At 36.7% G+C, this 14,449-nt stretch overlaps 1 protein-coding gene across 10 annotated transcripts in view; it reads right to left on the bottom strand.

The window, feature by feature from the left end:
• HECW2 (HECT, C2 and WW domain containing E3 ubiquitin protein ligase 2) overlaps positions 1–14,449 on the bottom strand; it is a 187,963-nt gene that overhangs the window by 58,066 nt on the left and 115,448 nt on the right. For all 10 annotated transcript variants that reach the window (XM_080599872.1, XM_080599874.1, XM_080599878.1 and 7 more), the window contains 5 exons: positions 13,559–13,653; positions 9,498–9,573; positions 6,214–6,383; positions 3,639–3,781; positions 475–575 (listed from right to left, as the gene is read on the bottom strand). In XM_080599872.1, the coding sequence (XP_080455998.1) occupies positions 475–575; positions 3,639–3,781; positions 6,214–6,383; positions 9,498–9,573; positions 13,559–13,653 (585 nt within the window). The remainder of the gene's footprint in view (positions 1–474; positions 576–3,638; positions 3,782–6,213; positions 6,384–9,497; positions 9,574–13,558; positions 13,654–14,449) is intronic.

The following is a 14,449-nucleotide window of genomic DNA, read 5'->3' as shown; positions in this document are numbered from 1 at the left end:
AAAACGCCTAATGGACATGTGTATCTTTATAACTGTAACAGGTAATTCTCAGTCCTGTAAAAGGGGGATAGGACAGAGTGATCAGCATGGACACAGAGGCGGAATCTTACTTGCAACTGCTCATCTCAGCCAAAGGTAGCCAAGGCACACATCACAGAGTGAGAAGAAAGAATTACGATTCCCTCATCAATCCCATAAAATGAGAATCGTAAGCACATTCATTTAGAATATATCTAATAAAACAGGAAAACAATAGGATAAAAAGAAAAATAACAGGATAAACGTTGGTGTTTTGGACTTACTATCTCCAAAGTCATATCTGAAATACCTAAAATATGAATCCCACTAGGAAAATCTACAGTAGAGGGGAGCTAATGGGGGAGTTAATTTTCACAGAAAATGTTAGAAACATAAATACATAGAAATTCTCTCTATACAACTATCTGGAGATTCAGATCAGTGACAAAGTCTCACCTTCATGAACTGAAGATGTGATTTCCACTTTGAACTGGAGATAGCCACTTACATGATCAGCTGGGAGCCTTCTGCCAAGATTGTAACTGAGAATCTGGTCTCTGCAAAAACAAATAAACTGCTGGTTTTGGTGTTTTTGTGTGTATGCGTGTTTTTTGTTCGTTTGTTTTGTTTTGTGCATGCATGCTTTTTTTCCCCCCAAATTTTGACTGGTTTTATTTTTCCAATATTTTGTATCAGAAGTTCTTATCAGGTAGAGTCAGTGTGAGAGATGGTAACTTCTATTACACTTTTAAGATTAGCCACATAGAATGGCTTGTATGAAAAAGCACAAATACCAACAATAGTGTAAGATACTGTTTGTTGATACACAAAACAGCCTAACAAACTACTATTTATCATTTTCAAATTCAGATTGTGCCCTATGAACTCTCACATATCCCTAAATCTGTTTTTAATTCCAAAAGAAACCAAACTGAAAAGGATCCCTTTCCCTTAGCTTCTCCTTCCTCCGTCAGAAAATATGTTTTATTATTAACAAAAACCTTTCATTTCTGAAAACCTTCTGCCCCCTTGTGGTTTTTACTGCAAAAAAAAAAAATCCTAATAGTTTCTTCACATTTTATTTCTCATTCAGTAAAGCACTTCTGCATCTGCCTAAACACATTATTACTTAGAAAAGCTTTTAATGCTAAGATTAAACTTCAAATAATTTCTTCAGTGTTTCTGACTTCAATAGGACTCAGACTTGATTAAGTACTTGTGTCAGCTTGAGACAGGATAAGATCCTAGGCTACACACAGCCAGAATTTACAGCCCCAGTCACTTTCAGCACATCTGACACAACTGAAGGGAGAGGAGGGGGCTGCTGAAGACCTTCATGGGAAATTGCTGCTACTTATGCAATTAGATTTGTACTGGTATAATAAACATCTCTCCCTCTACAGGGAGCATTCTTACTACACTAAGTGACAGACTAAACAGAATATAAGGCAATGATTGAGATAAACTGCAGCAGTTTGCATCCAAACATCAGCTTTGAGCAAAAAAAGCCCTGAGTTGACAACTTAAGGCAAAGCAACCTCTCCACACTGTATATGGGCCACAGGACATCAAATCATCACAATATTGTGTCCTGAATCTGTGTCACAGATTCATTGCTCAGTACTCCAATTGCAATTCTTCAGTTAGACTTCGGGGCATCCTCAGAAGATTGCCAGCTGTGAATTCCACACTTTTTACATAAGGCTTACAATGCTCTAGGCACTACAAGATTAGAGAAAGCAGTGACATTAACAATGTCTGCTTTGGATTCAGACGAATCAATAGCATCAAATACGAGCACAAAAAGCACAAACAAGCAACAAATACAGATACATTGGTAAAAATAACTGCAAGATTGAAGTCAGTTCTAACTGCAACATGGCAAAACAAAACTGAATACTTACCTATGTTTTTGCTACATATTTATCATATAGCCTTCCATATCCCAAAAAAATTGGTATATCAAATACACAGAACTGAAGTACAAAGAAAACAGGAAATGTCTTCGAGACCAGCAGTCAGGTTTCACTTCTCACACCAACAGAAATCCCAGAGCAGTTTTGGAATATAGCATGGAAATGAACACCCTAACATAGGTTTTGAAGCCAGTCTGTATCACTGTGCTATTTTTGAGTATCTAGCCGTGTGCAAATTTATTAGAAAAAGCTGCTTGCTCCAGCATATCACGATTTGTTGAGATGAAGCGATTCTTAGTAAAGTTAGGTTTTATGCCCTTGGGCAGGCTTCTTTTTTCTACTTTTTTATATTTATGGAATAAAATTCTTTATCAGAAGATGTCGTCAGAATTTTAAGCTACTCTTACAATTTTGTTCTTACATTACTTACCAGTGTAACCACCACTTTGGAAACTTAAAGCTGAAAACTCTTTTCAAATTGAGTTTGCTTTTCTCCATTTATGCAACATGTTACTTTGATGAGAGTATCTGTGAAAAAGGAGGCCAGTTGCTTATATCCTACTTTTTGTGTGAAAGGTTGACGATGCTGCCACTCCCTTAAACTTTCAGGCAAGAATATACAGATTTTCTTTCACCATCATTCCTCGTAGGCCTCATCCAATGGCCTCTTAAGTTAATGGAAACTCATTATCTTTGAGTTAGGTTCTATACAAAGCACATTTGAATAATTCAGTTCCTCCCATTGTCTTTTGAGGAATTACTTTTTCTAATTTGTCAAATAAAACAAACAAATGTCAAAATATTTAGACATAATAACATACCCTACAACGACTGCTTTCTCTTACAGGTAAAATTACAGTTTTGCATTCACAGCTGCATCTCTTGCAGACCTCCAGCCATCTGTTTTACACCAGCACTGTATCACAGTGCCTAAGTACCAAGTCTCAGGCTTTTCCGAGTGCATATGGCTGTCTGATGGCCTAATTTGATCATCCATTTGACTATACTACAATACGCAGTCCAGTAATCATCTTGAAGTACAAAACATCCTAAAAATGCATATGTTACTTGCTCCTTTAAACCATAACATACTGTTACAAAAAATGAACAGAACATCTAAAAGTAACACAATAGATTAATTTTGAGTTCCATTAGTTCTCTATTCATAGCATAAGGCCATTTTAATCTGGTAGTACACCAGCACTCTGAAAAATAAGGAGTCATAGCCTTGCAGTTCTGGTCAATTAGCTGAACAGATATTAAATCTCTCTTTTAAACTGACAAATAAAAATAAAATATGATATAACGATATGATATGAAATATAAAAACGATACAATAAAATTTGCTTGTTCTAAATAATTTGCACACAATCATACAGCATTGTGATAACAGTTTGCTTCTTGATTAGCTAGCCATAGGATAACATTTTTTAGGAGGGTAATGATTTTTTGTATAAAGACACTAAGTTGGAAACAAATTACAAACATATATAAAAAGATGTATGTGTATTCAGAATGGGGTTAGAAACACCACCATTTTCCAATTGGGCAATAAGGCTATTCAAATTCCACTTTAATTTCTTACTACAGTTACAGTACAAATTGTGCCTGTGCCACTAAGCCAGAAAGGCTGCTCTGTGCCAGTATCCTAGATGTTGAATCTCCCTGACAAATGAAAGTTAGCATTAAGAATGTACTAATTACCCAATTGCATGTCTCTCCAATAGTCTCTGGACTGGTATGGTTAGCTTCCCAAGAAAGCGCTTGATGATTGGACGACTCTTGGCAAATTTGTCTTTAACCTCAATTTCCAAGACATCTGTTAGAAGTGCAACAAAAGAATATTTCTGGAAGGAAAGAATATATTTGACACTATATCAATATATCTTCATTCAGAAGGCATGTGCATAATTACTAGTAGCTTGCAGTGAACTCTAAAAGCAATGATTGATGACTATGGCAGTTTCCATATTGCAAAACAATGTCAATATCATTATTAAGCACTGAATTTGGCCTCTCAGAAAACCTCTATCTTTTTACCATTCCTTGAAAATACATGTTTGGTAAGAAGCTGCACTGAATGAAAGCACTTTCATGGTCCACATCAGAAAGGAGAAAGCAATGTATACTAGTGCTTGCTTCAATTTGGATACTAGAAAGCACAAAGAGAAGGAATCCTCACTGTACTCTGTCATGCTACAGGAGAGTAGCAGAATCAATGCAGAAGAAAGGAGGAGTGCCTCAGTCTAGTCTGTGCTTAGTGAACTCCCCTTCCAACACCATGTTTTGTTGTAATTTTTTGTATGCATGACATTGGAAGGACAATGCACAGGCAGTGTTTTCATGAGCACTGAAACTAAAGGAGAGGAATTTTCCATAGATTTTTGCACCAAAGTTCATAAATCTTCCCAGTAAGCTCTAACAGAAGCTTTTCCTGCACTTGAGGCCTTCATACAAGATGGCACTAATTTATAAAAGGTTTTGTGATGTCTTGTAAGATCATCCTTCCACCCTCCCTTGTGGGGGGAAACAGCGTCACAGTCACTCTCTTCAGCCTAGCATCAATTTTCATGAATTTATGAATACTTCATATTTGGCATCTGTGCTGCTCTGCTAAGTCTGAAGATGGTCAAAAGATTCAACAGAGGTACAGGGCATGTGTTTAAGCACGCATGTCAGCAGGGAAGCACACTTACACACAATGTGATGACAAATTCCCTTAGGAAAGCAGACTTAGAAACCAAAGATATTTTTTCCTCTAGATTGTAAGATGTCAAACAAACAAAAAAGTACGGGTAAAATCTACACAAAAGCCAAAGTCATCTGGTTACACTTTTACTGTCTGCCATCTTTAAGACCTCTGAGCAAACTGGCTAATGTACATCTAGCTAAATAGCTGACAAGGTACTGAACAAGAAACAAACGAAGGAACAACTCAGCTCAGCTGTAGATATTGGCTAAAAATATTCAAAACCAGCAATTAAATTGAGCCATGAATTAAAAAAACTCCCTCATGCTGGGTAGAGCTGGGTTCCTGGGATAAAAAGAACTTAAAATTTGTTTCTCAGTTTAATAGAAAATTGCAAATTATTTTTCAGAAAGGAGTAGATGTAAAACAGGATCCATCCTGCACCACTAGGACAGCATAGATAATGGAATCATAAGCTGGTATCATCAGAGCATTGCTAGAGGGAAGATGCAGCAGTTAAAGCAAGCCAATACAATGTGTGCACCAGTGAACATTATCACTTTTCTAATAAGCTTCAAAAAACAAGGAGAACTGGAGGAGAAAAAAAGGGGGAAAAAATAAGAATAGGTTTTCTTCCTATCTACTGAATAATGAAACGGACAGATAGAAAGATGAAGAATCAGTTTAGAGATTAAAACTTGTATACTTCTAAGATTTTAAGTCTTCCACAAATCTACAGTCTTTCCCACAACCAAGCACCCCTGGGCAGTGCTAATGTTCACACTGCTCTCTTCTGCTTTACTGCTTGTTTGACTGTAATTTGTGGAAACATTTTCCAAAGCCCACTCAATTTTCTGATCTTCCTAAAGAACATATTAACATTCAAACAGAGTATAGGCATTTGCTCAATAGAAAATAGGCACAGATCAAGAATGATGCTAACTGGTCCCAAAAGGGTTAAGAACAATGTTCACAGTTTCCCACTTAAATATTAATCTTCAAAGACACTGCCTTGCTCTTCTGTGCTCAAAGACAGTTGTGGGACTGAGCAGTTCAAGTTCCTTCTTTAAGACCTGCACAACATACCTGGTATAAACCAATCTAGAAAACTGGCTTCTAACAAAGAGCATCCACTCTGCCTGGCAAAATTGAACGCTTGCCACCTGCTATGCACACTGAGGATATCATTTCCAAATGAGCAGTCATTGCCATCACTAAGCATAAATGCTCTCTTATTGTACCTTTTCTTAAAAGAGTCTTCCCACAACATATAATCCATTTTAATTAATTTATTTTTTGCAATTTCAAGGGATCTACAGGGCTGTTGAGTGATTCCAACTCTTTTAGCAGAGAAGTAAATGAAAACCTCACAGCACTGCAGCTTAAACACACGGCATAAATATGCAGATGATAGCTGTTTCTTTCCAACAACGGGGTTCCTAAAATTACTACAATTTTGGTGTCAGTTTAAATAGCTAGCTACAGAATAAGCTCCCAGCCTTCACAGAGTAAGGACTAATGCATAAAGAGAAAATACAAGCCTAGTATACTGCATCAGCTTATAAAGAGCTCTCGAAAGGCATACATTACCTCTCTGTGCCAAACAGGGTTAGTTGTGTTACTGATGATGGTCGACCTTCTTTCCTGACCATGATGAGCAAATGTAGGAAATGTACTTTTCTTGCCTGGCTGAATGGACATCTTTAGATAAGGATCGGGGTTGAAGAACATGCCTTTTTTAAGCCCAACTGCTCTAATATCTTTAAAGCAAAACAAAGAAGAAGGAAAAAGGAACAGAGTAAATTAAAGCTAGTTCACAAAGTAGCACATTCCTAAAATATTACCCAGGAAATCAATTCACCGTAAACCACTAAATAAAGCAACTTAAAGTTGCTAATAGAGTAACTGGATCCAATGTACAGAAGATAGTTGAAGCAGGAAGTCAAGTGTTTTCCTAAGAGAACACAGGGAGGAAAAGTATTGACGTCCTCATTTACATTTTGGACTCCAGTCATTTGTAATACAAACTTAGAGCATGAACATTCAAATGAGCAACAAATGTTTTTCTCAGCAAGGTATTTCCACCCTAAAACAAACAAAAAAAACCCCGCCATACAGTAGCTGCTCTTTTGCTGCTTGAGGAGAAATAGCTAAGATTAAAAAGACTGTATGGGAGGTAATGTAGTGCACTCAAGCTCTCCCAAAGCTGAGACTTTGAGAAACATGACTTTAAATATTCATCACCGAGATTGCTCTGGCCTATGATGCACACTTTATCCCAACTTAGAAGAAGATAAGCTATCCCATTTAAAAGGATGCAAGGCTTTCTGAAAATGCCTCTTTCTTGCTAGGGAAATCTCAGTATCGTAGCCCGTGCCAACTTTCAACAATAAACAAGAATTTCCTCAGATGTGCATCTTATACTTACGCACTTCAGTGAGAATATAAGCTTCATCAAGAACAGAAAGAAAGAGGGCATTTGTGATACAATATTAGATTTTAAACTTAACTGTGAAATATTTGTCTGTTTAGGTTTGCTGAAGCTTAAGATTTTTGTGCCTCTCTCCATTAGGTTCTCCAATATGCTGCACACAGTCTTCATGACCCTAATGCAATTGGCACATATATACTTAGATGAGCAGTCTATACATGCTGGCAAAATTCACTGCACTGAAATCAAATACTACATCTTCACAGTCAGTTAAAAAAAAAAAAAAAAGTCCTGCCTACAGTTCAAAATTAAGCTGTATAGTAAAATACTATGAAATATAGGGTAACAGCCTTTAAAAGCAACAACTTTGTATATGCAACTACAGCAAGTATATACATTACTCTCTACCACGATCTTTGCACTAAAGCTGTTCGGAAACTCCTACAGGAGAGACCACAGCAAAATTTCTAACAAAGATTCTCTGTGTGTAATGGCACATGGTATTTCACCAGCTACGAAAGGGGGGAAAAGCCTGAAAAGACTAAGACATGTTAACAGTGAAAATGCAAAGCAGTTCCTCTACAGCCTTAAAAAAAAAAAAAAAATAGAAGCATATCCACATAATTTTGATTTATATCAGTCTGCAAAAGCACAGATTACAAACCTGTCAGAACTTCAGACATGTGGCAGAAGATTCTTCTACTCCATCAATAATATATTTTCACACTGATTTACTAGTATAATATGGTAATAAATCATACAATAACACTAATGATGTATGAGAGATAGAATCATGATTTATTAACGGTACCTAGTGAGGAAGATATAGCCACGTGGTTCTCTTAAGTATTCTGTATTCATTTTAGAGATCACTAGAAAACATCTCCTCCCACCATGTGATATTCAACAATTTGAAATGCATTTATCTGAATGCAAAGAATCAACTGACTGTTTTCAGTCAGGGAGTCCATAACCCAGACAATTTATTAGTGATGGCAAAAGCTTATGCAACAGATTTGGTATTATGGTTGTGAGAGTTGATCGTTTCATCGCATTTTTTTTTCTGTAAGTAAAAAAAAAAAACCACATTTTTTCCCACTGCTCGAAACTTATTGCTAGGTAGTATCTTGAAACCTGTCAACAAAAGAGAAGGTTATCACCCGCAAACATTTTGAGATCTCCTTGAAAAAGTGAATTTCTAAGTCTGAAATAATACAGAGAAATTATCAAAAACAGAATTATTTTTCTGCACAAGGAGTAATTCACAAACGTATTTCAAAGAAAACAATGCTGTCCTCCAAAGGAGTACAGCATGAAACGTAGGAAATAATGTCATCACTGAATCATGGCTCAGCTTTGATTTGCCACAATTTCAGTTTAAGGTTTAACATAATCTTACATTTAGAGTTATCATATTTATCTGTTAACATAGTCACATGAGAAGTCAGGACCAGATAGTTCACTTTGGCTTCAAAAATACAGTTCTCTAGCATCTTAATCGAAAGATGCCAGACAATTATCTGTCACTACACCATGCAAAACCCAGGATATTAGAACATTCTCTGATAAGCACACTAAAAATCCATTAAAGATACAATAAAGTTAAAGAGGCACATTCAGATGACAACAAAATGCAGGCTCACCACATTCTACATGAGCAACCAAAAACATGGAAAGTACATGACAGACCTGTCAGGCAGGAATTTAGGAAACTCCTCAAGCCGAGTTGTAACATTCCATTAAACACAACAGGTTTTTCAGATTTCACAAAACAATTATCTTTCTAGCTCTCTATGTGACTCTACAATGTATTAGTGCTATACTGATTAACTGCTGCAAGACCATATCAAAGTTTATTGTCTTCTGCTCTACTCCTACAGCGTTTAAATGTTTTCATTGTCAGCTCTTCTGTATTCAGAAACATTTTTTTCTGTCTTCACTGAAGTTGAATATGCTCTAGTCTAACAAGACTTCCTGTGGAATAAAGTGCTAATCAAAACAAGTGAAGCTGGTAGACTGTATCCCTCAGCTATTTTACTGTAGTGACAGCTTAGCTCTGTCTGTTACAAGTAAAGATTTTTTTTCTTTTTAAACCACTACTTGCAGCCATTGCTTTGTTACTACTTTCTTAAAAGTGACAGAACCAGCTTGCATTTTATTTAGAGGCTAAATTTTTTTTTTTGTTCGTTGCACAAAGTAGAAATTTTTGCAAATTTCTGATGCTGAGATTCATCAAATTCATTTCTTTCGTTCCTGGAGATTTGTCAATCTGGCGTGTTTTCAAACAGAAGTTCTAAAGAAATTATATCTTTCAAGCCACTAGAGTGTGCTCCTAGAGAAGCTAAGGAAGAAAAGTGCTCTATTTTTAAAGATTTTTAGAACATCTAATTATTTTTTTTATAAAAATAATTTGTAAAGAGCATATTTGTGTTGTCTTTTTTACCTGATAGGGTAAAGCTGACTAACTTCCGAGAGTGCTGGGCTCCAGAAGCACCTTCATCCGTGCCTTCTACTCCCATCTGAAGAGGAGAAAGAAATAACATGCCACAGAAGTTTTCATCTGCTTTATACATTATTGAAGATGATTATGCAGCTGCATAGAGGCATGCATGGGAAGAATCAGGCCAATTACTGCCTGTTACCAGGGATGAAGCTACAGCATCCATTTCTAGGAAAATATTATTTACGCCACACGGTGTTAATACACTAGTCCTTGGAATCTTCCAAACAGAAAATCAATCACAGAAAAGGAAACACTATTTTCTTGTGAGTTTCATTTTTATAAAATAAAATCAACAGTATGGACTGGTAATATATATATGAAAGCATGAGCTAGCCAGTGACAGCATGTGTAACTTTTGTCACTTTTCACAAGTGGGCAATTTACCATGCAACAAAAAAGGCAATGGGATCAATAAGATCAAAAACCTTCAGATTTATGAATGAAAGGTCTTTGTAAATGGAAAATTACATCAACAATATCAATACAAATGCCATCTAAAAGCTATGCTTATACTACACATATATTCAGGTTTGGTTTCTACAGAAATCTCTGACTAGGTAAAAGCATTACCTCAAAATAAAAGGCTTCTCATGTATTCATGTCTAAATTGCTATATCCACAGAACAGTTCCTTCAGCTGACAGACAAATTTCTCTCCAGACAGAGATGTGCATCCAGTAGAATAATCTAACATAAAAACATCAATGGAGCTATACTGAAAGTCAAACGGTTCTCCGTGTAGGCAGTGCACTCACTCCCAGACACAGATTACGCACAATGTGCTAAAAAAGCCTCATCCAAAAAGCTTTATATTAGTGATAAATAGGAAGTCATCCAACCTATTAAACAAAATAAGCTGATAACTAACTTGTACACCTGTGGGTGGATGAAGTATGTAAAGCAGCTTTTAGCACCTGAACAGTTGTCTGAAAGCAGAACTAGAAGCTATGGGACTGAAAATATTTCTGAAGCTGAGGTGGCCAGACTAGAATGTGCAGTCCATGAGGAAACCACTAAACAAGTCAGAAGTCCTTTTGCTATTGCTTTAAGCATTATCACGAGCTTTCAAATACTTCCCAAGATGATTAGCAAACAAAAGCACAATCAGAACAAATGCTGGGTGCAATTGATACTGAAGGATTTATTCTGTTGCAAAATCCCATGCTTAGCATATAAAAGCAGTCAAGTCAATAAAGCGATACAGAAACCATGATGACGTTGACATTTGGCATCCCCATGGGCCTCAGCAGCCTCCTGAGGGAACAGGCTGTGTCAGGAAGTTGCAATGCTCCCCACCCAGCCTGTTTCCCGTCCTCATTGCTGCGGTCGTGATTCACTGTCGTTTTCAGGGACAAGCTTTTCTCACCAGAACACTCTCAGCTCTCTCACCTCCCCACCGAGCACAGTATCATTACTCCCACAACTTCGTAAGGATACACAAGCAGTGACAGCTGGTAATAAAATTATGAGGGCATTGAAAACACACCGGGTTAACTCCAGCCCGACCAGCATCCTCCTGCTTAAGGAGGGTTGCTCTGGAAGCAAGAAGGGGCCAGTCCCGCTGGGAAGGAGAAGCCAAGCAGACAGGGTTGCAGGAACTCTGCACGTATCAGTGTGCTCTACTTGACTCCTTCTAACAGGCATTGATTTCTTGTTAAGAACACTACTCATCAACAAAAAGGTTTTCCTCTTTCTGTATGTATCTTTCCACTATATCACGGACTACAAGTAACATTGTTTATATTGCTAATCATTGCTTTAGTATGTTTTACAGAAAATATGATTTGCCCACAATTCAGCTATAATAAAACTAATTATAACAGTGTTCTCTAGCACTTCCACAGTTTCGTTCGTTTTATGCCATTTTCCAGCTCCATTATGATCTGAACAGCAGGTTCAGTTTTTCTGCACCAATTGGAAGACTTGATCCCACCAGACACACTTACATTTTGGCACTACAAAGGCTATCTCACCTGGTGTAAGGAAGTGTTTCTGAATACTAAATCAGTCCTTGCTTTTCCTCTAGCTGAAATGAACACAATATTAACTGCTTATCCAAAAATAAGATGAGCTGAAATTCCTGGTGGAATATTCCATTAGCATGAGGAAAACCAGAAATGGATCTCCCACCAAACCATGCAATGCAAAAATTCAGCACGATCCAAGTAAGCAGGTAACTTATCACAGCTTAAAAAAAAACAAAAAACAAAAAACAGACGGAATGGTCATGCCTTGACTTTTACCACTCTCAGGACCAACGTATCTGTCACAAAGGACATGACACACACAGTGCTTAAGACTAACACCAAAAACAGGAAAATGGTATGAGGTATTAATGCTTAATAATAGGTATACTTATGCATAACTAACCCAATATGATATTTTATAGGAGGCATCATCTGAGCTATCATATGACATTCTCATCAGTGAAACTATCAGCTCACTATTACTGGAAGTCTGTGTTGGTAGAGCAAACAAAAAGGTTTACATAAAATTACACCTTCCATCAGGAGTACAAATTCTGTAGAATACCCAGGATCCTGTGCTACCTTTCAAAGGAAAAAAAAACAACAACTTCCATAGTGGCAGCAGGTTAACCCCACAAGATGGACCAATGACTCTGACAGATGGGTTTTCAGGTAACTCCCAAATAAATAAATGCATATCCAGAGAGAGGAGTTCAGATGTCTTTTTGCATAACTAGTCTTGAAAAAATACCACTAAGTGGCTTGTATGACAAGACCAAGAAAATATACAAGCTTAAGTGGTTTCTTCATTACTTTGAGTTGCTCATTTTTTATTTAAAAACAAAACATAAAACAATCAGGCTAGCTTTCATTCTGTAGTTTATAAATTTATATTAAAGACAGTTGCTGCCAAGCTCACTAACTGTAGCACATTTTCTTCTATAAAGTATCAAAAGCTCCTATGCCTGCTGTGAACATCTATTGTTCATAGGTCTAACTATTAAATGATGCTGTCATTTAGGTCAGGAATTCTAAGAGAAAGAAAAAACATTTGGTATAACGAGACATAGTCCATGACAGCGCATACAGTATCACATTGCCATAACATTCACTTGTATATAAATTTACAATGCTGAAGAACTGCAAGATCAGATTAAAAGCAAGCAGCTTAAATAAATTGTGCTCTACAGTATCCTCAACACTGTAGTTGTCAAGACACCACCCTGACAGATCTAATCTTAAATACTTGGCAGGTAATATCAAAAAATCAAATGTACTGTGAGACTTTATGTCAACTGAAGATCTAGCCTGTTAGATGAATTACATCCATCAAATGCACCTGGATACAAGTTTGAAAGGTTCTTCTTATAGGTTTGGAAGGTTCTTCTTATTCTTAATGGTATTTATTTAAACAACTAAAAAACTCCATTAAAACTTCTAGGATTTCAAAAGTGCAAGTAATGAAATTGTAATAAGGCAAAAATAAATCATGAAAGTCAGAGAATTATCTAAATTTCAATGGTATATGAACGCTCCAAAAAATTCAATAATCTCTGCAACAGCAGAGTTTTGTACGGTCTTTTTTTTATATATACTAGTAACTGCTATCTCAGCAACAGTTTCATTTTTAATAATAACAAATAAGTGGAGACTTCCGATAAGAATTCTGTTTGAATTAGATAACCAGTGTGAAAAATTTCTAATATGGTGTTAAATTACATCAAACTGGCAGCATTAATATTGAAAGCAAGTAAAATGAAATTGTTATCATAAAAGATTTCATTTCAACTTGGTGATTTTTACCTTCATTTTATCATTAAAAATACCAAACCATGAAAAGCATCCTAATTTCGGTGACTGTTGTCATTCATTCTCTCTCTCTCTCTCTCTCTCTCTCTCTCTCTCCCTCTCCCTCTCTCTCTCTCTCTCTCTCCAAAAGTTGCACTTAATAGTAAAACTAGAAGACTTCTATTGATAGGTTTGTCTGGCAGTTAATATCATATACAAAGACAATGAACAAATAGGTTAAACTTACCATCACAGCAGGGTTTTTCACAGTGATACATGGAGTAGTAGCTCGGAGGGCTCCACTAACACCATGGTAATATTTAAAACAGATCTTTATTTCAGCTAGAAGACAAAATGAAAATCACATTAAATCCTTTGTGACTGACAGTAGGCAAAAGACAGACAACTAAACGAACGTGTGTATGGAGAGTTGCCGTTCAATTCTGTTCATTGCGCGTGAGTTTAGGCTGATTCACCAGTACAGTTCACTGGTACTTCTTTGCTGTAGAAGCACACAATAACTGTAAGTGAAATACATTTTCTTTTGACCTGTAGAACAGGACTGCAGACAATCAGGATACAGATTCAGGATACATTTCCCTGGATTGTAATACAACCCTATTTGCTGTAAGTAAACTGTGCTTTTTAGTCTGAGTTGACTCTTAGGAGATGTAGGAGAAATCATCAGATCATCTACTGTGATCATTATTGTGCTCTTTGCTGCTCTTTCTCCACTTCTCAAAATTAATATTGACATATGGACTCCAGAACTATACACAACACCTAGCATCAGCCTCACCAAAGCTGAATGAGAAGGATCATTCCCAAGTCCTACCAGATGCTCCTCTCTCTATATATCCAAGAAATGCAGTAGAGCTCTTAGTCACAGGTTACACAGCAAGTTGATGTTAAGGTGTGGCATACACTCACTGACTCTGCAGGCATGGCCGGACTGTCTTTCATTCTGAAGCCAGCAGTATCAAAATTGATCGTATTTGGTTGTGCCCAGCTTGATAGTTCATTCTATATGGACCTTTGATTGCTTTTATCCAGATGAAACCAGTACAAACCCTAGGTTTATTTTCAAACAGACAATTAAAATATTTAAAAGCACTGCATTTCTTTCAGTAACTCCTGC

The sequence above is a fragment of the Anser brachyrhynchus genome (genome assembly GCF_964034855.1).
Source record: "Anser brachyrhynchus genome assembly, chromosome: 7".
In the NCBI taxonomy this organism is placed as follows: domain Eukaryota; kingdom Metazoa; phylum Chordata; class Aves; order Anseriformes; family Anatidae; genus Anser; species Anser brachyrhynchus.
This window is presented reverse-complemented; position numbering and strand designations above follow the sequence as displayed.